Source organism: Mytilus trossulus, chromosome 2 (assembly GCF_036588685.1).
Source record: "Mytilus trossulus isolate FHL-02 chromosome 2, PNRI_Mtr1.1.1.hap1, whole genome shotgun sequence".
NCBI lineage: Eukaryota > Metazoa > Mollusca > Bivalvia > Mytilida > Mytilidae > Mytilus > Mytilus trossulus.
Genome location: NC_086374.1, coordinates 54,103,768 through 54,129,418, shown reverse-complemented (window position 1 = coordinate 54,129,418; position 25,651 = coordinate 54,103,768). Strand labels below are relative to the sequence as shown.

The window sequence follows — 25,651 nt, the reverse complement described above, 5'->3', positions numbered from 1 at the left end:
CGATGCAACTGGGGTTTTCCTATTCAATAGATGTTAGGTTATGTGGGGTTATGCTGTTCAGCCGATAACATAGTATACTATGTTACTATATAGTATTGGGTTATCCTGTTGAATAGAATGATTTCATGCAGCAATTATAACCAATCAATTGCAGTTTCCCAGCATGCTTTTCAAAGAGTTCTAACATTAGCCATTTTCAAATTACATAAAAAGCACGTTCAAGTTTCATTAAGTTTTCCTTTTATTTCTCATCCATCTCAACTACAGTAGACATGTCGGTAAGCTATTTTAATGTTTTATCATCTGTCCGACTAGAGATATTTGAAATATTACAGGGCTGAACCTGTGCCCACCTTTATTGCAGACTGAAATGTGATGTTGCAGTGCTGCGTTATCCATACCCTATAATGGTACTATGAACTAAGCAGATTTTCTTGTTATAATAATGATATTTGAACGGTGCTTCCTTTGTGCGTACTGGATGCACTATATGCAGACTATGCAACTACTTTCTAGAAACTTCGTAGCAATTGAAATTGAAAAAAATAGACGCTTGCAACCAATGATGCTCGCATACAAAAATCTATTAATATTATAGATTAATTACATGATTTTAAAATGTTTTCCAGTAAAATGCTAAGAATTTGTCCGCGGCGGGATTTTTACTTTTGTCACGTGACCGTTAAGTCAAAATGGCGGACATCCAGTAATAGGAAAGTGTCCGCTACAAAAAATATGAGTTGCGGTTTATCGGAGGGCCTCCAATGGATTTTAAACGGGAAGCTTATTTTCTTACAAACCTTTGAAAAATTACATATTAAACCATCATATATAGAATTGACTACCGTTTACTCACACAGACAGTAGTTTCTGACAATGGAAAAAGGGGGGGGGGGGGGGGGGTACTATCCACATTCGTATGTTAAATCACGCGCACTTGTTTTTGTTAATGGGGGGTGTGGGTGAAAAACTTTTCATTTCTGTAGTGTTAATTGTTTTCACATATTATTCTTTATCTTAGATCTCCTGTAGTTGGTAATCGCAATACTGGTACATGTATACCAGTATTGTCCACAATACTGATATACAAATTTTGTACCAGTATTGTAACTTTTTTTAGGTAGATTAGTACCATTGTCACTACCATATATATGGACAATACAATTTTTAACAGATATATCTTCTGGTACAAACACTTATACATTTTTGTACTAGGCAAGCACTTTGACAGTAAGAGAGCTGTACAGGTGCTATCTGAAAAAGTTTTTAATCTAGTAAGAGAAAGTACACAAAGACTGAATACCTAAATATCAATATAGGAAGTGTAGAGGGAGGATTTGCAGAAATACCATCTTAATAACATATACTATAGACACTAAAATATACTACTAAGACCTGAAATGATATAGTTAAAAGAAAACATAGAAGAAAGTAAAGAGTTTGTTTAAATGCTGAGACAGCATAGTTCCCTTAAGCAATGTTAAGGAAAAAACATCAGAAAATTCAAAACTTTCTTTATGACAATCACAGTGTTGCATCAATGGCATCATCAGTTAAACATACAATTATTCCTTATTCAATTGTCATGTCATATGTTAATTTCATTATGCATATATATGTGACACCTTTGATATCTTTAAAACACTGGCTATTATGTAATCACTTGAATTACTATTATCTACAAATGATATTTTCTGTCTTTTATGTCCACCCACCCCATTATTTTTTTCTTCTTTAAATCCTATCCACATCCTCATTTATAGTTTATAGGGATATAAGCCTTATTATAACAAACTTACCACTTAATAGGAACTATGGCTGTGTTGACATCTAAAATAATACTCAGAATTAACTGAGCAGAGGAAAACATCTTGACTCTTGAGGCCTTTATTTCTAATTGCTTTAATTATCTTAATTTACTCTTAAACTTGACACAATGACCAATGATATGATTTGTTGCATTTATAAAAATAAAGATTCTACTACTGCACTAAGTTTGAAAATTAAGATTAAAACAAATTGCATCTATAGTATTCTAATAGTGGTTAGAAAAACAGCAACTTCTTCTTCTTCGGCTTTGGATTCGGATTCGGAATGTGTAAAAGAGTCGCTTAAGCTTGTAAAATATTTTTTTATGGATGACCTTATCATGCTGATATTAGAAATATTATTTATATAATTTGATAACCATATTTCCTTTATAATTATGTAATATTCTTTTCATTGATAAAACCAGTAACAAATAAAATTGAGAAAGGAAATGAGGAATGTGTCAAAGCGACAACAACCCGACCATAAAGCAGACAACAGCCAAAGGCCACCAATGGGTCTTCAATGTATCAAGAAACTCCCGCAACCAGAGGTGTCTTTCAGCTGGCCCCTTAATAAATATGTATACTAGTTCAGTGATAATGAACATCATACTAAACTCTGAATTATATACAAGAAACTAAAATTAAAAATCATACAAGACTAACAAAGGCCAGAGGCTCCTGACTTGGGACAGGCGCAAAATTGCAGCAGGTTTAACATGTTTATGAGATCTGAACCGTCTCCCTATTCCTCTAGCCAATGTAGATAAGTGAACAAATGCTTGTTTAATAGCATTACTTTCAGGTTCCTTTGACACAAGGTTTCACCTCGATATGAAATGTATTCAGTATAAACATGATAAAGTTAATACTAAAACCACTCACAGTGTAAATATTTTTCAGAAAACAAACTTATCAGAGGAGACCAAGGATATTTTGAAGGAGCTGTTTGCCCAAGGCATGGACTCCAAAGGTATAACAAGCAGTGCGCTGCACAACAAGGCTGTTGAAAGAACAGGACTGCCGTTACAGGTTATCAAGGTAATTTAATTTATATGCCAACTTGGCAATGGGGACTTTAAATTTTCATTTTTAACTAGGCTTTCAAACTGTAACAAAGGATTTGGATTTGGATTAATACCAAAACACTGTGTAGATGGTGTATCCAGTCATATATATTAATTCAAAGTTTACACATGTTAATAGTTTTTCTGATTTTGATATTTTATTCAACTGTTTTGATGGAATTCACATGTATGTTAATTGTATCATTGTGTCATTTTACAATACAGTGTACATGCATTTGCTCACATGCAATATCAATCTTGAACAAACAATTAATAAATTCATACCTATTAAATATTATCCCCGTCTTAATATATTTCTATGATTTTGATTGGTTAACGCAAGTCATTACAAAACCCATAGCCCCTGGGTGTTGCTAACCCATATTCCTGGACATTGCTTACTATTATACCAGGGAACTTCACGCTTGTGAAATATAAAATTCTGTAGATTATTCATGATGACTGTAATTTGAATATTTTAATAATTCATTAATGATTTGTCCTATTATGCCACTCATTTACACTCATTTCATTAAATGCATCACTTGACTGCCACATTGAAGGGATGGGACTACTGACCTAGCTATGCAAATGACCCACGTTGACGTTAGTCACATCACACCATCTATGACATAACTCTCACAACATTGAGCGCCAAATTTGACTCCATCCAGTTTCTTTATCTCAGAATTAAAAAATGTCTTATATTTGACTACCTGTAGAGTTCGACCAAAGGTAATAACCCTACACCTTGTAAAAAAAATGTCAAATTTCCAAATTTCAATTAAACTATTTTAGATAATAAAAAAAACTTTGTTTTCACGTAACACTTTATACCCAAATTTCCCTTAAACTCTCCCAATTCAAACTAAGACCGGGGATTAATTCGTTATCTACGTTCATATACATAGATATTTTATAGCGTCATTCTAATAAAATCAGAAAAAAAACTATAAAAATATATCCATATTAATAAAATTGATTATGGACCTTATATACCTTGAATGATTCTACATAACATGTAACCAATCAGATAAAATAGCTTAATAATTGTGAGATACTAAAAGTCTAATTTGATTTTTTTACAATTTCACCTTTGTCATTTTGGAGTCATATGTGCTTGATTAAATTTATTTTATACTATTAATTTAAGGACTGGATTGGCAATTATAAAAAAGTCGTGGAGGGAAGGAAATATGAAGCACAGCCACGGACATTATACCTCAAAGGAATGACTGGGTATAATTGTTTTGTTAGAGAGAAAAAAGGTAAACTGCATACATGTATGTTAATATATATAGCCTATCGTTATTTTAACTGGGGCTAAAATGGCAAGAGGTTAATCTAAAGGAAGTACACCACTAATAAATGGCCCCATTACTTTCTATGTTAAATTCCTCAATTTCAAGTGTCACATCTCTTTTAACTTAAGTTCAAATAAAGTGACAATCATTACATGTCAAAGCAACACCTTCTGGTGTCCTGTACTGAAAAAATCATGGCATATAAGAAAGAACTGGTTCCCGGAACTTCAGATGTACCGAAACAGGTTCTTCCAATCTGACAAAAAGGCAAAATGTACCCTCCTTTTTAAATTGCATGCCATTTTTTTATTATTCAAATTTATCAGTCAAAAAATGTTCTACAATGATCACCAGTCATGCAGCTTTCATTTGATACCAAAATTAATAAAATATTCTAAATATTTTGAAAGTTATGACCATGTGTAGGAACTATTTTGTGTTAAATATGTACTACTTTCTGGTATGTGCTTTCTGGCTGGGCCCAAATTAGTGGTGTTACACCTAAAATTTGGAATAGCATCCATTAGTCCAGTCAATCTAGCATAAATTTTACCCTAACCCGAAAGTAATTGCAACAGAAGATTTTTAAGTTTTAATCTTTAGCATTATACACCAAATATACACAGAAAAAAGTCCCAAAAAATCTAACTTTAGGAAAACTAAAATAATCACCATATAAAATTCCTATGGAGATTTGCATTGAAAAGGGAGATAACTCTTGCAGAAAAGGCAGAAATATCAATAAAAATTAATACAAAATTAAAACTTTACAGCCTCTATTCATTAGAATGTATCAATTCTTGATTTTTTAGCGGTCTTTAGAGTATAAAATACAACTTTAAAGGTGTTCATATATTTTGTCAAACTATAATCTAGATTTTGTAATTCATTAGTTGACCATTTATTGAATTTTTCAACATGTCAAGGTAAAGAATCTCAAATTTAATAAAAATAATTAAGCATGTATTCTTCTTTTTGTGGTTTACAGTTTCTTTAGAAGAGTAAGATGCTGAAAAAATATAATATACAGATGTAAACAATACCAAATTTTCACATTATTTTTTCAAAATGGTTACAAAGCTCCAAACTAGCAATTTCTTTAACAAAAAGTGCACGAAAAAAATAAAACTACCCATAACACTTTGGTTTTGTTTGGTTTGTACATTTCATGAGCAGAAGATCAAATTATATAGTCAAACACATACTTTTAACCCAATCAAAGTCTCATACTTAAACTTTACATAAATTTCAAGAAAAACAACCAAAAATGAAGAGTTATCTCCCCTTCCAATGTCAATTTCCATAGGAAATTTAAAATGCTGATTTTGAGTTTTTCTCAAGTTAAATTTTATGGACTTTTTTCCTGTGTATATAAAGGGCATAATGCTAAAGATTAGAACTAAAACATTTTCTGTTGCAATTAGTTTGAGGTTAAATCTTAGTATGACTGGACTACATGTACCTAAATATAGATTCATGATGTCTTGCAAGTTCCTATTTTTGGGTTTTTTTTTCATTATGGTGTCAAAAAACATTGTATCAACCTCATCAAAAGTTAATAATTGTATATTATTAGTACTGTTGTTCAAATCTTCAACCCTATATATATATATTATATACATGAATTAATAAGTCTGTGTTGTAAAAAAAGATTTAAATTGTAAATTAGTCTTTTAATTCATTAGATTTTTCTCCAATTCACATTTTTGTGATAATATTGTATAATAATGTTATATATGATTAACCATTGAAAAAGACAATCTATATGCATGTATAAATATATACATTGTACCACCTATATAACTGCATATATATAAATAAAAAAGATGTGGTATGATTTGCCATGGAACAAATCTCCATGTTATCTCAAATCCTTTTGATATAAGCCATTATTAGTTATGGCTTTCTAAATGGATTATTTTATATAAGCCTTGGTTGTGGATGGGATGAAGTCATGGACAGATATATATATTAACATTGTTAGTGTGATTTTCTATGCAGTTTATTATATTTCTACAGCCTGCTATTTTTGCTACATCTGATAGATACAGTATACTTGAAGTCAATTTACATGTGGATATATTTATATATATATTTTCATGGTGATTTTATACTAAAAATTATTTCTGTACACCTATTATACTTTGTGTATAGTGATAAGTCAGCATGTACAAAATTAATTTACATCTGACAAAGTATGCATATGCAGGAGTTAATTTTACTCATGACTGTGCATTTAAAAGAAATCTATTGTTATTTCAACTCTAAAAAATAAGTTGAATTAAAATTTGATTAAAGAGAAAAGCATCCCAATTCCTTAAAAAAAAAGCAAATAACATATTATTGATCATGCAGTTACTTCTTACACTTGACTGCAGGGATGGGGTCAATTACTTTAAAATGTAATCAATTACATTACAATTACTTTGCTTATAAAATGTAATCCATTACATTACAATTACACCTTATTTCAAATGTAATTGATTACATGAGATTACCTTTCTTTAAAGTAATGATGATTACATTGTATATGCAATATTAAAGAATTTCTAATAACTTTTTATCCTCAGGAAAAAGCTAATTTTTGTATCTTTTTTTAAAGCCATATTCTTTTAATCTTATTTAAAAGAATTTAGACCAGTACAGTGTAACATGTGTAATTTGATAACATAGCTATAGACAAGTGTCCTTTCTCTATGTAAGAGATATAACTTTGCTCTTTTTCTACAAGTTTTAACCAACTGCCTAATTTATAAAAAAAACTTGGACAAATAATGAAAAATCAATCAAGTATAATTTTATTGTCTGTGAGGACATAATTGACACATCCATATATGTTTTTACAGTACTGGTGTTAATCACTACCTTCATTTTTTAACCAACAATAGAGCTTGGGTATTAAAATTTTATTGTCTTTATTGCAATATCAATAAAGTTATAAGTGGTTATAAGATGATACTATTTATCACATTAAAGCAAAGTCCCATCATAGTGATTACTAGTTTTATGATTTTTTTTATTCATGCTTTACACTTTCATATTGTCTATCAAATACTATTTTCCTATAAACCAGTATTCAAAATTTGTAATCAGCAAGTAATCATGTGAATGTAATCTAAAAGGAATCAAAAAATAATCAGGATTACACCTATTTTTTGCAATGTAATTGATTACATTGTGATTACTTGTAATCAGAAATGACATAATTACTGATTACATAGGACTACACTGCAAAATGTAATTGATTACAGCTGATTAAGATTACCCCTTGCCTGCTTGACTGACTTCACTAATTGCAGTAGCCTAAAGAATATTTACTTGAGCTATTGCTCATAAAAATATAATTTGATGAAATTTGAATAGTAGCCTCAATTGAAGGTTTAAAAAGTTTTTCTTTTGACCTTTTTTAAAGAAATATTAATGGAAAAACTTGTGTTTGCTTATTCTTAAAAGAATCAATCAGGTTAGACAGTTGATTAACCTATTTTTTATATTTGTTTATTTAAGATCAATTTAATGACATAGCAGACTGGGCCCCTGCCTGGAATTTGTTAGGGCAGGAGGAAAAGGAGGAATACAAACAGAAGGCCAAAGAAAAGCCAGTGGTACCACCTCAACCACAACAGAAAGATGCCTTTAAAAGGCTTAAGATTATCAGAGAACATGTGAGACTGAATTTTTTTTTATTATTATTTGATTTAAACAATTTTATTCTGATTTGCTTATAAAATAAACTTTCCTGAAGACCCAACTTGTAATATGATGGCAACATTTTTTCAGTTACCGGCAATATGTGTGTGTGTTTTGATGCATGCCAAAGTGAGCATTTACCATAACTTGGCATCCACTATCATCTTTGTCCGTTCAATTTTAATGCCAAATAATGGCATTTTTGCACCAAAGGGAGATAATTTGGAGCTTTTTCAATTTTACCTACATTTTAGGTGTCACATGGGGCCAACACCAATTTTTTTTTTGAATTATTTTTATACTATATGATAAAGTAACAACTACTAAAGGTAATTAATAGAATTTGTAATGAAAAACAAATGTTATTTTTTTCTGAAAATCTTATACCCGCAATCCTCCTGAAAAGGCATTTTTAAGCCACAAATTAATATATATTGAAAATCAAAAATATTTATTGATAAAAGATTTAAGCAAAAAATTACAGGTGCACGAACCAGGTTCTTGATAAATAAGTATAAATAAATATAAATAAATAGTGAGTGTGTGCAACTTTTTTTTTATCTAGGTTTGTTTGATGTTATTTTAATCCTCAGTCAGACCATAATCAAATATTTTTCTTTTTCCCTTCAGATTGTTGAACTTGAAAAGCATAGTGTAGATGTAGCTCTGGTAGGCATTGACACCAACACTGGATCCCAGATCCTTTTAGGAGATGGAAAATCTGCTGCCTTCCTTAAATCAGAGGACATCCTGCAGAATTTGTTTGCTTTTCATTCACTAGGTCAGAATTTTAACATTTGTATGCCCTATTTATGGGCATTTTGTTTTCTGCTCTGTGCATTTGTTTGTTTTTCTGTCTGTTTCACTTCAGGTTTAAGTTTTTGGTTGAAGTTTTTAGTTTTGGATTAAGTTGAATTCCAATCAACTTGAAACTTATTATACATGTTTCCTGTGATGATCTTTCTTATTATAATGCCAAATTAGAGTTCTTGTCCCATTTTCACAGTCCACTGAATATGGAAAATGATAGTGCAAATGGGCATCCATGTACTGAGGACACATTCTTGTTTAACCACTTTTGGTATGCAGTTGTATAATGGTAGGCATTTCTTATTTCCATGAAAAATATTTTCCTCTGTCCCTATGTCATGGTTTATTGACTTTGAAACTTTTGCTTTGTTCACTTGTTTTATTTTGTGATTAGGGTGCTATAAACAGTTTCGTACTAAAAACTAGGGGTATTTCCCCAGTGAGATTTACATACTGATGGAATTCCCTGCTATTTATATACCACTAAATGAAAAAGTTGATTGTTTTTTATGTTCAATGTGAAAAACATATATTGAAGTTCAATTAAAATGCCACTTTTGTCAAGATTTAAAAAAAAAAAAATGTTTTTGTGACTTCCTACTATATGGGAGGCAACTCAATAAACAGCTGATTTTCACCTGTTGCAAAAAACACTTTGATTTGTCAGGTAAGATAGCTCCTTTCGGAGCAGGCGAACGTAGGCTGCAACTACATTTTCTTAAATCAGCCGGACAAGCTCTTCGAAATGCATATTATAAGAAATCTCAAATATATGCACAGGTTACTGATCCGTGTGTCCAAAGGGGGTCTGTTTTTAAGGTTTTTTAGGGGGGAAATGCCTAATTTCCAGCTGATAACTTGTACCAATTTGCATGTTTAAACAAGAGATGTTGGATTTTTTTTTATTTATTCAGAAAGTTCATAGAATTATCTTTCCATTGATGTATAGATATCTATATAACTATGAATATCTGACTTCTGCATGATGGGTCCACTATTACATGCCCTGTTACAGAATGACCTCACGTAAAAAACTGTTGATTGCACCCTTAGGTTCAAGGGGATTCATTAGTGGCATTAGTGTTATTTTATCCAAATTTTAATAGAAGAAGTAACGAAATTATTTTCAGTTTGTAAGTTTTTATTTGTATAAAGTCATGTTTAGCAATGAAATCTATGCACCAAAATCATTTATGAAGTTTTGCAGAGTTTTATTTTATTTCAAGTTTATACATTTTTCCAACTGTTACAAATTATTATTTGTTTGTAATGCATTAGATTTGGAATAACAGTACTATAGTTGAAGAGTTGCCACCTCAATTTTGATTTGATGGTTACAAATATCCGTTTTACTGTGTCCACTACCCGTCACCAGTTGAACTGCATTTACGACCGTCAAATCACTTCAACTAGAGTACTTTTATTCCTATGTGTGAGGTTGTGCATCCAACTATGGAATGGTCCTTTATAGCCCTAGTTACCATGGAAACTGTTCAAATATAATAAAAAAAATATTGGCAAGGCAGCCTGGCATCATGAAGTGACATCTGCTATTGCTTGCCAATTCTAGTTATTTTTCTTTTTGTATGGTTAACAATCTAGTTTTAATATTGTGACTTGACATTACTTTTTTCTGTAGGAACCAAAGAAGTACCAAAAGACTTAAAAAGTCTTCAACAGGAGGCTCAAACCCACATGAACAAGTTGTATTGTAAGTGTAATGTCTTTTACTCTACTTCATATGAAATGTTAGCTGCAATGTGGAAAACTTTAATGCTGAGTTTATAAATCTCATATATGTTTTAAATACTTTGAAACCGCTACAACGTTTTAACAAAACTTCCTTCTGGATATTAGCTTTTGATCATAAACAAGTTTTTATTCAAGTTTGGTACAAATCAAGAATAGCTTAAAAGTTATTAAAATTTTAAAAACTTTGACCACAGAGTGAATAAAATTGAGAATGGAAATAGGGAATGTGTCAAAGAGACAAAAACCCGACCAAAACAGACAACAGCAGAAGGTCACCAATAGATCTTCAAATTCTGGAATGTATTGTTTCCTGGCAGAAAAACTAAGTCAATTTATGATTATTTACAGATTTTTTTTTATTTTCTTTTTAACAAATTGACTTCTGAATACTATCTCATTGTCATAAACACGCCTCTGTCCAAGTTTGGTAGAATTTGAGGAAAGTTATTAAAATTTTAACCACAGAGTGAATTTAATGTTTCCCAGCAGAAAAACTAAGTCTATTTACAAGAATATGTCATTAAAATTTTAAAAACTTTAACCACAGATTGAATTTAATGTTTCCCAGCAGAAAAAACTAAGTCTATTTCGTGTAAGATACGGAAAAATTGAATTTTATTTTTACAAAATTTACTTCTGGATACTATTTAATGATCATAAATAAGCTTCTGTCCAAGTTACAAATTCAGGATATTTTAAGAAAGCTATTAAAATTTTAAAAAACTTTAACCACAGAATGACTATTTGTGGACGCTTACGAAACAGAATCAAATGTGTTTTAGTAAAAACTGTTTTATATAACATTTTTTTTAGCAAAAGCAGTGGGAAAAAAACAAGCTTTCCCATACACCAAAGTTAAAAAAGGAAACATACAAGTGAATGGTATCCCCCTTGATGTTCTCCCCCTAGTACCTATGTCAAATTATGGGGAGAAAAAAATGAAAATGATATTAAACATAAAGGAAATTTCGGTTGAAGTGTAAGTACAATTAGACATTTTAACTTTTATATCCATCCTGCAATTAATAGAGTGGAACAATGGTGAACAGTGTTTTTGGTCTGCACATCTTCTCAAGTTAGTTAAGTCTCCATCCTGTACACTAGAAAACCAACATCATTTTACGCTTATTGATATAAAATACCATTTGTCAACCATGCATCTTCAATGTCACAAATTATTTTTAAAATTATAATTAATTAAAGCTATATGAAAAGAGTCAACAAATACATTTTTATAGTTATTGCCCTTTGACAGACAGGTATATAAACTAATGCACATACTTAAGAAATTTATGCATGTTTTAGAAGTAAATTTTACCAGTTTTTCAATTTTATTGTTTATTTCAGGCCCACATCTCCTGAATATGAGGTATTATCATTACCAGTTGACAATGGTAAATAAATATAACATACTATATTTAAATGTCTTTTATAAATTTTGTCCTGATTATGCCTGAAATATTTGCCACAGCAAATGACAATCAATCCTATTTTAATTGCAAGCTTTAGTCAAAATGTAACTTATACACAATGCTTATTACTAAAAAACGCAGATCAAGTTTGAATATTGGTGGTGTCACTGTTCTAGAGTTATGCCCCTTTATAAATGGAAAAATTGCAATTTTTTCGTTTCCATTCCCTTACTTTAGTGTACCTCAACAAAATATTATGAAACCTTATACACAATGCTTATTACCACAAAATACAAATCAAGTTTGAACTTAGGAAGCGTCACTTTAAAGTCATAAGAAACGAGTGACCGGTGAAAAATTATGTTCTTCCAATTCTTGAACCAATGCATACACACATCATAAACTTAGTCTTCTGTGCACGAATTTGTCATTTTTTTCTTGTAAATTTCGTATAATCGTCAATTTTTTTTTCAATCGGTCAGTGTTGTTGTGAAAATATGGCAGGTAATTAAAGTTCGTGTTTTGAAGCCGAAGTTTAACGATGGTCACCTGTTTGTCAACAATCGACAAAAAATAAACAAAAATGCATGGAAAAAGAGCACGTGTTTAACATGTGTATTCAGATAATAGTTTATTTTAAGGACATCCATGCGTATTGTGATCACCGGAGTTTTACGAGATGGGTTACACTGAGGTCACTTTGCATACGGAAAATATGTCGGGGGAATTGGTTGCTGTAAGCAAGCAATTAAAATAAAGTAAACTTCTTCTAAAAATGAATAAATTAAAGAATTTTCTTCAGAAAAAAGTATATGTACATAAGTTTTATAATGAAAACTATCCATTGAGTTATAAAAAACATTTGCATTATTTTTTTTGATTTGAGGTTTCTTATGACTTTAACCATTCCACAATTATGCCTCTTTATAAATGGAAAAATTACAAAAATGTGAGTTTCCATTCTCTTATTTAAGTAACTTCCAAATTTTTTCAGATGAAAATGCAACCACCTGTTACTTTGTTAATGTCAGAGATTTGATTGAAACAATAATGACAGGTTGTAATGGGCATTATTTGTGTGCATGCAGTTTTATTGGAATTAAAACTTCTAGTTTATGTCTATTATCAATTATCTTTCAGCTATAGAAACAGAATTGAATATGAAGGTGCAGAAGGCTGTTGAGGAGGATAACTTGATTGGTAGTAATTTTATTTTATTTAGTGATTAGTTAATAATAACGAAATTAAAAATTAAAAATATTGAAGCAAATTTCCCAAAAAATCTGCCAACCGGTTTTACATAATGGTATTTTTATCAAATTTCATTCATTGCTATATGTGTACCAAAATATATATATATATTTTCCATAAAAATATATTTATTTCTTCATACAACTGTTGTTACATTATCAGAAGGTCAGTTTCTTTTTAAGATAACAAAAAATAGCAGGTCTTTAAGTTATATATGTAATGAGTTTCTGGGCAAAAAATATATTCATTTAGTTATCCAATGATGATACTTACCTATATACATTAACCTTATATGATCATATTTTAACCTTTTGATATCTTAAAATACATCTATAAAGTGAAATTAAATTTTCTGATCAGCTCTGATCTAGTCTGATCCGTTTACATTGCTGAACAATTGACCTGTTCAGTCTGCAAACTTCTGACCATACATCAACTAAAAAAAAACATTCCAAAAGTTCCTAAAATTAACCTTACAACAACAACAGCATACAAGAAAGACTAAAATACATTAAAAAATATAACACTCAAAAAGTAACTCAATTAAATAATTCATTATTCTGTGGTAAAACATAGATTGATAAGAGCAATTTATATATCCCTCAGCTATATAACTTGCTAAACTGGTTCAAAATTGCATGTGCAGTGAGATTTTAGAATTCTTATATGAGTATATACCATTTGCCTAGATTGTAAAAGGCTACCATAAAAAAAAAAAAAACTTGAAAAATCATAAGATTACTTTGACCAAGAGCTATTCTGTTCCATATAGAAGTCATAAAATACATGTTTTATTGATTTCAATCAGAAAAAATGCAAAAATAAGAACATGGATTCAAGTCTTAACTGCATGCATGTTGTATGACCATGAAAGGCTAACATACTTGAGTATGCCAATTTAAGAGCTTAAATTTCCCATAAGCAGGACGGTTGACCAAAACAGATTTCTGGTGATTCTCTGTAATAGGAAGTACACTACTAATTAATGGCCCCATTGCTTTCTATGTTAAATTCCTCAGTTTCGAGTGGTCACAGCTCTTTTATCTTAAGTTCAAATAACTGACAATCATTGCATGTCAAAGCAACACCTTTTGGTGTCCTATACTGAAAAAATCAACATACCTTACATGGCATATAAGAAAGAACTGGTTCCCGGAACTTCGGATGTACCAAAACAGGTACTTCCGATCTGACAAAAAGGCAAAATGTACCCTCCTTTTTAAATTTCATGTCAAGTTTTTATTATTCAAATTTATCAGTCAAAAATTGTTCTTCAATGTTCACCAGTCATGCAGCTTTCATTTGATACCAAAATTAATAAAATATTCTAAATATTTTGAAAGTTATGTCCATGCGTAGGAACTATTTTGTGTTAAATATGTATAACTTTCTGGTATGTGCTTTCTTGCCGGGCCCGAATTAGTGGGGTTACACCTAGAACACAAAAATTTGGGAACGAAATTTGGGACACCAAACATGTCTGCTTTATGGTCGGGTTGTTGTCTCTTTGGCACATTCCCCATTTAAAAAAAAAAAAAAAACTATAATTGAACTTTTGTCATATGTTGTTTTCATGGTTACAAGTTAAATGTGAATTTGGTTTTTATTTTCTAAATATCTTTTACCCAAGTCTAGTTAATAAAAAATGTATTTTTTTCTGATGGATCCTGACTACAATACACTGTCGCAAAAATTCTGAGATTTTAAACCAGGTTTTTAATCCTGCTTAGCCTGAAATTTCAATAATTGATTTAACATTTTTGAAATATATTTATCACAATTAGAAAATGATGTGTTTAGTGAGCAAAATATTGGATATGGGGAAATGTAGTGAACATCACAAATTCTTATTAGATGCTCCTCTTTCGCTTTGTAAACATGGCCATGTTAAATTCAAATAGATCATGGTAAACATGTGCATAACATATGTTGTATTTTGAACGGTGCAGGAGATCAAATCAGACATTTCTGTTACTTCATTGAAAAAATAACGAAGTGAAAACTAACTATGGCACTGTATTTATTTTTGAAACTGTACCAAAAAAAACAAATTCATACACAATGATACAGATAATGATTGTAATGTTATGCATATTTCCTTTAGCAATGCTTTAGGGACAATACTTTGTTTTATAAAAACTTTTTTTTTTTCAAACCAAGAAAATTTGGTAATGAAAAGTAAATATTGGAGATGCAGTGAAAATTACCATATTAATGATTTTGTTTTTGTAGAACCTGGAAGTGAAGAACTACTCTATAATTTACTGGTGACTCCTGAGTTTGAAGAAAACATTTATTCACTTGCATCACCAGCAGTCACACACATACTCCCATCACAACCAGTCACACATGCACTCACATCACCACCAGTCACACATACACTCACATCACCACCAGTCACACATACACTACCATCACTACCAGTCACACAAACACAACCAAACAAAACAACAGTCAAAAAATCATTAAAAAACCCATCAGCCAAACAAACATTCACACTAAAAAAAAAAACAGCCAAACAAACACTCACACTAAAAAAAACACCAGTCACACATACACTCACATCAACACAAGTCACACATACACTACCATCACCACCAGTCACACAAACACTTCCATCACCACCAGTCACACATACATTCACATCACCACCAGTCACACAAACACTTCCATCACCACCAGTCACACATACACGCACATCATCACCAGTCACATATACAGTACCATCACCACCAATCACACATACAGTACCATCACCACCAATCACACATACAGTACAATCACCACCAGTCACACTAGCACTCACATCACCACCAGTCACACTAGCACTCACTTCACCACCAGTCACACATATAGTACCATCACCACCAGTCACACATATAGTACCATCACCACCAGTCACACATATAGTACCATCACCACCAGTCACACAAACAGTACCATCACCACCAGTCACACATACACTACCATCACCACCAGTCACACATACACTCACATCACCACCGGTCACACATACACTCACATCACCACCAGTCACACTAGCACTCACATCACCACCAGTCACACATACAGTACCATCACCACCAGTCACACATACAGTATCATCACCACCAGTCACACATACAGTACCATCACCACCAGTCACACATACAGTACCATCACCACCAGTCACACATACACTCACATCACCACCAGTCACACATACACTCACATCACCACCAGTCACACATACACTCACATCACCTCCAGTCACACTAGCACTCACATCACCACCAGTCACAAATACACTCACATCACCACCAGTCACACTAGCACTCACATCACTACCAGTCACACATACACTCACATCACCACCAGTCACACTAGCACTCACATCACCACCAGTCACACATACACTCACATCACCACCAGTCACACTAGCACTCACATCAGCACCAGTCACACATACCAGCAAAAGACCAAGGGGGACAGCTGCTAACAGGACAAAAGCCACTAAAAAGAGAAAGAACAACAAAGGTAATAAAAGTGCAAGTTAGAATTTCAATTGTAACTAGAATGACACAGAAAAAGCTCTGCATTATGTGGATTTATCAGTCATCTGTTATTTTCTAATAATTCACTTGAACAGAAATTATTTATATGATATTATGTATTTGGTATATTTATAACATGTCAAATATCTTGACAAATTGTGTTGTTGATGTTTATGACATAGTTAAAATATAACTTTTTGATTAGAAATAATGCAATTGAATGTTAAAATTAACTTCTTCTAATTAACAAACTATTAAAATTGATATTTTGACAAACTGACATTTTGTTTTTGTTTAAATTCATCATTAACATTGCTGTACATATAGACTTAGGTCAGTTTCACCAAAAAGATGACTAAGATTCATATAGATCACTTTGCTATGAAATAAAGGAACTTCTTTATTTTTCATATAACTACAATGTTTTATTTTTCTTTCAGAATGGGGAGTGAAAGGCATCATTGCCACGAGAAATGTCGGAAACTCACGAGAGTACCTGATTCATTGGGATGGATTTAACCATGACCATGATTCATGGGAGCCAGAATTTAATCTGACTCCAAGTCTAATTGGACAGTTTTTTTCCAATAAAATTTGATTTAAATTTTTTATATAATAAATACAATTTAACAACTGACCACCAGCGATCCTGGATTTAAGCCAATATATAAGCTGCGTTGAATAGAAATCGACCTTATGCTAGTACACATTTACATGTACATATAAACAGCTGTGATTGGTTTTAGGAACATTCAACATGTTCAAATATGAAATATCTAATATTTAATGTTCTTAGTACAACTTAAAGTTTCAAACAGTTATAGACTTTTGATATAGATTGTTTTTCCAACCAAAATAGGATAACAGATATCCAATTGCATAAAGTGTATTTCTATCGAAAACAGAGCATATAATGTTATATAGTCTTCAAGAAAGAACATTATTTGCAATAAAACAACTCTTCAACAGTTATCATGGATTTAAGTAATTGTACATTATTTGGCCTTCAACCATTAATAATCTGTACACTAAATCAAGTATCCACCGAAATACTTGATTTCAAGCAATAATATGTAATCTGGCCTTCAACGATGAAGCATTGTTACAATAAAACAACTTGCCACCAGAGACAGTGAATTTAAGAAAATGAATGTTACATAGCTGGTCATAAACAATGAATAATAGTAACAATAAAACAACTCTCCAACAGATATTGTGCATTCAACAATGAATAATCTGTACAAAAATGCAATTATCCATATATGGATTTAAGCAAATAAAAGTTATCTGGCCGTCAACAATGATAAATTGATACAATAAGTCAGCTCTCCAAAATGAATTGTGGATTTAAGTAATTGTATGTTTTCTGGCCTTGAATAATAAAGAAATAAAACAGCTCGCCACCAGAGCCTTTAACAATGATGAATTATCACAATAAGACAACTCTCCACCAGAGCCTTCAACAATAAAGAATCAAAACAATAAGAAAACTCTCCACCAGAGCCTTCAACAATGATGATTATTACAATAAGACAACTCTCCAAAATGTATCATGGATTTAAGCAACTGGATGTTATTTTGGTCTTCAACAATGAATAATCGGTACAATTATACAATTCTCCACCAGAAAACATTGATTTTAGCAATTAAATGTAATCTAGCCTTTAACAATGATTGTTTTTGTCGAGCCTGCAAATTTTATATCAGAAACCTTGACATAGGGATAGTAATCAGGTGGTGGAGGCGTTAGCTTTAGTTTTCACTTAACCTTGACCTTATTTCACAGATCAGTGAACAAGGTTAAGTTTTGGTGCATGGTCAAGTCCATATCTCAGATACTATAAGCAATAGGTCATCATCTATATTCAGTGTATTTAAGGACTGTAAGGTGTACATATTCAACTGGAAGGTGCATTTGACCTTGACCTCATTTTCATGGTTCAATGGTTATCGTTAAGCTTTTTTTGTTTTGGTCTATTTTTCTTATACTGTATGCAATAGGTCTACTATATTTAGTGTATACGATGATTGTAAAGTGTGTATGTCTAGTTGCCAGGTGTCATCTGTGGTCAAAGTGAAGTTTTTTTAGTTATGTCTTGTTTTCTAATACTAAATGCAATAGGTCAACTATAGTTGGGTGTATGGAAATGTTTAATGATCTATGTTTTATTTGACCTTGACCTCATTTTTATGGTTCATTAAACAGTGTTAAGTTTTTGGTTTTGGTCTGTTTTTCTTAAAATCTAAGCAATAGTTCAACTATATTTGTTAAACTTTTATTTTGCCTGGCATAGTTTATCTTACCTTTACCTCATTTTACCGGTTCATCGATCAATGTTAAGTTTTTTCTTGGTTAATGTTAAGATTATGAGACAGTTTTAATAAACCTTCAAATTTAGTATTATCAATTAGTAAAGTAGGCGAGAGATTTCTGCGTGTTCACTGGTCTTGTTTTACCATAAGACAATTCTTAACCAGAGAACGTGAATTCAAGCAAGAATTGTATGTTATATGCATGGCCTACCGAAGAATTACAGTAAAACAACTCTACACCAGATATCGTGGATATCATCAAGTACATGTATATGTATATGGCCTTCAACAATCAAAAACGCTACCCATCGAATAACTGTTTCATTGATGTATGAACAATGTATAGAGCTTAATCCCATCGAATATATCGGCCTGGTTGGTGTATAAGAACGTTATATAAGTGGTAAACCGATCGAATAACTGTCTCATTGGTGCATGATTGAACATAATATAACCTATACCAATCTAATACTCTGTCTCATCATCAGTGGTGTATAAACTAGATATACGACATATTAACCTCGAATAACTCTGTCTCATTAGTGTGTGAACGTTATATAGAACCTAAACCTCTGGAATAACTGTCTATTATTCGTGTACGAACAAGGGATTGCAGCGAGTACTTGCTCGGATGGCCGAGTAGACTAGTCGAGTACTCGCTCGGAAGGCCGATTAGTCGAGTACAGTTTGAGTACTCGGATACTAGTTTGCCTGCTATACATCTTGAGACATTTCTCTTCACAGTTCCACTCAATTTAGGTCCGTTGAAATATCCCTTTACAATAAATTAACAACATTATCCTGATGTTACTATAGTAGTACCAGTAACGTCCTTTCCTTCCAAGGGAATGTTTCCACGTGTACTACTTGTAACAAACAATCGTAAGTCAAACAGTCACAGTCCTTCGTCTGAAATTATTGTTGACTAGATCATATTTTTAAACCAAAAAAATCAAAGTGACCTACGGAAGCGTATCAGCGCCTTACAACTTTTCTTTTTCACCGGCAAAATAGCGATTTATATAGAGTTTTGCTATTTTGTCGGTCTTATTTCATTTTTTTAATCAAGGCTTTATGCGATATTTTTTAAAGGAAATACGTCCTCCATGGATACATGTACATACAGAAGTTTCCAGTATTTTAATTAAGTTAAAGTTAGTCTGTAAGTATTGTCTGTAATTCTTAGATACAGTTTGTAAGTATTGTCTGAGGTTCTTATATACAATTGTAAGTTTTGTCCGAGGTTCTTACAGTTAGTCGGTAAGTATTGTCTGTAATTCTTAAATACAGTCTGTAAGTATTGTCTGTAATTCTTAGATACAGTCTATAAGTATTGTCTGTAGTTCTTAGATAGTCTGTAAGTATTGTCTATAGTTCTTAGATACGGTCTGTAAGTATTGTCTGTAATTCTTAGATACAGTCTGTAAGTATTGTCTGTAATTCTTAGATACAGTCTGTAAGTATTGTCTGTAGTTCTTAGCTAAGTCTGTAAGTATTGTCTGTAGTTCTTAGATACGGTCTGTAAGTATTGTCTGTAATTCTTAGATACAGTCTGTAAGTATTGTCTGTAGTTCTTAGATACAGTCTGTAAGTATTGTCTGTAGTTCTTAGATACGGTCTGTAAGTATTGTCTGTAATTCTTAGATACAGTCTGTAAGTATTGTCTGTAGTTCTTAGATAGTCTGTAAGTATTGTCTATAGTTCTTAGATACGGTCTGTAAGTATTGTCTGTAGTTCTTAGATACAGTCTGTAAGTATTGTCTGTAATTCTTAGATACAGTCTGTAAGTATTGTCTGTAGTTCTTAGATACAGTATGTAAGTATTGTCTATAGTTCTTATATACGGTCTGTAAGTATTGTCTGTAGTTCTTAGATACAGTCTGTAAGTATTGTCTGTAATTCTTAGATACAGTCTGTAAGTATTGTCTGTAGTTCTTAGATACAGTCTGTAAGTATTGTCTATAGTTCTTATATACGGTCTGTAAGTATTGTCTGTAGTTTTTAGATACAGTCTGTAAGTATTGTCTGTAATTCTTAGATACAGTCTGTAAGTATTGTCTGTAGTTCTTAGATACAGTCTGTAAGTATTGTCTGTAGTTCTTAGATATTCTGTAAGTATTGTCTGTAATTCTTAGATACAGTCTGTAAGTATTGTCTATAGTTCTTATATACGGTCTGTAAGTATTGTCTGTAGTTTTTAGATACAGTCTGTAAGTATTGTCTGTAATTCTTAGATACAGTCTGTAAGTATTGTCTGTAGTTCTTATAAACAGTCTGTAAGTATTGTCTGTAGTTCTTAGATAGTCTGTAAGTATTGTCTGTAATTCTTGGATACAGTCTGTAAGTATTGTCTGTAGTTCTTAGATACAGTCTGTAAGTATTGTCTATAGTTCTTATATACGGTCTGTAAGTATTGTCTGTAGTTTTTAGATACAGTCTGTAAGTATTGTCTGTAATTCTTAGATACAGTCTGTAAGTATTGTCTGTAGTTCTTAGATACAGTCTGTAAGTATTGTCTGTAATTCTTAGATAGTCTGTAAATATTGTCTGTAGTTCTTAGATAGTCTGTAAGTATTGTCTGTAATTCTTAGATACAGTCTGTAAGTATTGTCTGTAATTCTTAGATACAGTTTGTAAGTATTGTCTGAGGTTCTTATATACAATTGTAATTTTTGTCCGAGGTTCTTAGAGTTAGTCTGTAAGTAGTGTCTGCAGTTCTTAGATACAGTCTGTAAGTATACTAGTCTGAGGTATTCATATACAGTTTGTAATTATTGTCTGAGGTACCTATATACAGATGTAAGTTTTGTCTCAGATAATTAGATTTAGTCTGTAAGTATAGTCTGCGGTTCTTAGATAGTCTGTAAGTATTGTCTGTAATTCTTAGATAGTCTGTAAGTATTGTCTATAGTTCTTAGATACGGTCTGTAAGTATTGTCTGTAATTCTTAGATACAGTCTGTAAGTATTGTCTGTAGTTCTTAGATAGTCTGTAAGTATTGTCTATAGTTCTTAGATACGGTCTGTAAGTATTGTCTGTAATTCTTAGATACAGTCTGTAAGTATTGTCTGTAATTCTTAGATACAGTCTGTAAGTATTGTCTGTAGTTCTTAGCTAAGTCTGTAAGTATTGTCTGTAGTTCTTAGATACGGTCTGTAAGTATTGTCTGTAATTCTTAGATACAGTCTGTAAGTATTGTCTGTAGTTCTTAGATACAGTCTGTAAGTATTGTCTGTAGTTCTTAGATACGGTCTGTAAGTATTGTCTGTAATTCTTAGATACAGTCTGTAAGTATTGTCTGTAGTTCTTAGATAGTCTGTAAGTATTGTCTATAGTTCTTAGATACGGTCTGTAAGTATTGTCTGTAGTTCTTAGATACAGTCTGTAAGTATTGTCTGTAATTCTTAGATACAGTCTGTAAGTATTGTCTGTAGTTCTTAGATACAGTATGTAAGTATTGTCTATAGTTCTTATATACGGTCTGTAAGTATTGTCTGTAGTTCTTAGATACAGTCTGTAAGTATTGTCTGTAATTCTTAGATACAGTCTGTAAGTATTGTCTGTAGTTCTTAGATACAGTCTGTAAGTATTGTCTATAGTTCTTATATACGGTCTGTAAGTATTGTCTGTAGTTTTTAGATACAGTCTGTAAGTATTGTCTGTAATTCTTAGATACAGTCTGTAAGTATTGTCTGTAGTTCTTAGATACAGTCTGTAAGTATTGTCTGTAGTTCTTAGATAGTCTGTAAGTATTGTCTGTAATTCTTAGATACAGTCTGTAAGTATTGTCTATAGTTCTTATATACGGTCTGTAAGTATTGTCTGTAGTTTTTAGATACAGTCTGTAAGTATTGTCTGTAATTCTTAGATACAGTCTGTAAGTATTGTCTGTAGTTCTTATAAACAGTCTGTAAGTATTGTCTGTAGTTCTTAGATAGTCTGTAAGTATTGTCTGTAATTCTTGGATACAGTCTGTAAGTATTGTCTGTAGTTCTTAGATACAGTCTGTAAGTATTGTCTATAGTTCTTATATACGGTCTGTAAGTATTGTCTGTAGTTTTTAGATACAGTCTGTAAGTATTGTCTGTAATTCTTAGATACAGTCTGTAAGTATTGTCTGTAGTTCTTAGATACAGTCTGTAAGTATTGTCTGTAATTCTTAGATAGTCTGTAAATATTGTCTGTAGTTCTTAGATAGTCTGTAAGTATTGTCTGTAATTCTTAGATACAGTCTGTAAGTATTGTCTGTAATTCTTAGATACAGTTTGTAAGTATTGTCTGAGGTTCTTATATACAATTGTAATTTTTGTCCGAGGTTCTTAGAGTTAGTCTGTAAGTAGTGTCTGCAGTTCTTAGATACAGTCTGTAAGTATACTAGTCTGAGGTATTCATATACAGTTTGTAATTATTGTCTGAGGTACCTATATACAGATGTAAGTTTTGTCTCAGATAATTAGATTTAGTCTGTAAGTATAGTCTGCGGTTCTTAGATAGTCTGTAAGTATTGTCTGTAATTCTTAGATACAGTCTGTAAGTATTGTCTGTAATTCTTAGATACAGTTTGTAAGTATTGTCTGAGGTTCTTATATACAATTGTAATTTTTGTCCGAGGTTCTTAGAGTTAGTCTGTAAGTAGTGTCTGCAGTTCTTAGATACAGTCTGTAAGTATACTAGTCTGAGGTATTCATATACAGTTTGTAATTATTGTCTGAGGTACCTATATACAGATGTAAGTTTTGTCTCAGATAATTAGATTTAGTCTGTAAGTATAGTCTGCGGTTCTTAGATAGTCTGTAAGTATTGTCTGTAATTCATCTTTAATATTATCTCGTCTTGAACATGAATGAAATATTTGCCACTGGACGTAAATAAATTGCTGGACAGACGTCTAGCGGTTACATGACCGAACTATTGTATTCATCATTAATATGATATCCGACGTCCTGAACATGGATGAAATATTTGTCGCTGGACGTACAGCCAACATCAATCAATCAGTCTAGCGGTAATATGGTCTAACTATTGTATTTATTTTTAATATGATCTCTTCCTGAACATGAATGAAATATTTGCTACTTGACGTAAATAGTTTGATGGACAGACGTCTAGCAGTGGTTTCATGACCTAACTATTTTATTTATCTGTAATATGATATCTTTCCGCTGACCATGAATAAAATATTTGAATTCGGGACGTGAATAGATTGCTGGACTGACGTCTAGCGGTTACATGACCGAACTATTGTATTCATCATTAATATGATATCCGACGTCCTGAACATGAATGAAATATTTGTCACTGGACGTACAGCCAACTTCAAATAATCAGTCTAGCGGTAATATGGTCTAACTATTGTATTTATCTTTAATATGATCTCTTCCTGAACATGAATGAAATATTTGCTACTTGACGTAAATAGTTTGATGGACAGACGTCTAGCAGTGGTTTCATGACCTAACTATATTATTTATCTGTAATATGATATCTTTCCGCTGACCATGAATAAAATATTTGAACTCGGGACGTAAATAGTTTGCTAGACTGATGTCTAGCGGTTACATGACTTAACTTTTGTTGTCATCTTTGATATGGTCTCTTCCTGAACATGAATGAAATAGTTGTCACTGGACGTAAAGCCAACACCAATCAATTAGTCTAGCATTAATATGTCCTAACTATTGTATTCATCTTTAATATGATCTCTTCCTGAACATGAATGAAATATTTGCTACTGGAAGTACAGCAAACATTAAGCAATAAATCTAGCGGTTACAAGACCGGTAGCAAATCTGGTAAAACGACACACTAAAAGACAACTTCAATTGAAATGCCAAATGAATTTCCATTTTTCTACAGAGTTATTCGATTCGTATAAGCTATATATAAAGTTCATACACCATTAACACCAATGAGGCATATACTATTCCATGGATATAGACGCTATATATCGTCCATACACCAACAGACCAATGAGACATACAACAATGGGATACATAATTATTTCAAAGCCACCGCGTTCGTTGTTTTTATTGAACCACTTGGAAGATTGTAAGAAAAATCACTTGGCTGATTGCTACTTTCTAATAGACTTAAAGGCTCCGTGTTGAAGGCCGTACTTTAACCTATAATGGTTTAATTTTTAAATTGTTATTTGGATGGAGAGTTGTCTCATTGGCACTCACACCACATCTTCCTATATCTACTTAATGATTTTTACCGATTGAAACCGTCAACACATCGGATTTATTGTTACTTAATATGTGTTATACTTTGTCGACGTCCCTTCTTTTAAAAGATTTTTTTTGCACATAACATAAAATTATTTCGCTGAACAGTTGGGACAAATTCAAACTCAATCCCAATCCTTCTTTTGTAATATGGAACCTTGTTTTACAATTTTAGAGAGACCCATGCCATACACAAGTTATTGTCTGGAAAATAGAAAACTTGAAATGCTTGTTTTCGGATTTTTTTGTACCGAAATCCTGGCATGTTTGGGCCAATAATCCTCAAACTCAATCCCAGTCTTCCCTTTGTGATAAGTGACCTTGTCGTACGATGTTATCGAGATCCATACACACAAGTTATTTTTCGGAAACTACAAAAATGCTTGTTTTTGGTCCTTAATTTCTAATCTTTTGGAACCATAAGCACACAAAAAATCCCAACCTTCCACTTGTGGTCAAATTTCAGAGCAGTCAAAATACT

General features: G+C 31.9%; 1 protein-coding gene across 1 annotated transcript; it reads left to right on the top strand.

Annotated features, from left to right (window-relative positions):
- Positions 1–907: 907 nt before the first annotated feature.
- LOC134707575 (mucin-17-like) lies at positions 908–17,234 on the top strand. Its single transcript, XM_063567469.1, has 10 exons — positions 908–2,852; positions 4,032–4,146; positions 7,690–7,847; positions 8,503–8,653; positions 10,322–10,393; positions 11,248–11,413; positions 11,782–11,828; positions 12,987–13,046; positions 15,330–16,613; positions 17,071–17,234. Exons 1-10 carry the CDS (start codon positions 2,646–2,648, stop codon positions 17,226–17,228), a joined length of 2,418 nt encoding a protein of 805 aa, XP_063423539.1. The 5' UTR covers positions 908–2,645; the 3' UTR covers positions 17,229–17,234.
- The last annotated feature ends 8,417 nt before the right edge of the window (positions 17,235–25,651 follow it).

Coding starts and splice junctions, on each gene's coding strand:
- LOC134707575 (XM_063567469.1), top strand. CDS start 2,646: ATGAAATGTATTCAGTATAAACATGATAAAGTTAATACTAAAACCACT. Junction 11,829..12,986: donor ATCATTACCAGTTGACAATG/GTAAATAAATAT, acceptor ATTATCTTTCAG/CTATAGAAACAGAATTGAAT. Junction 16,614..17,070: donor AAAGAGAAAGAACAACAAAG/GTAATAAAAGTG, acceptor TTTTTCTTTCAG/AATGGGGAGTGAAAGGCATC.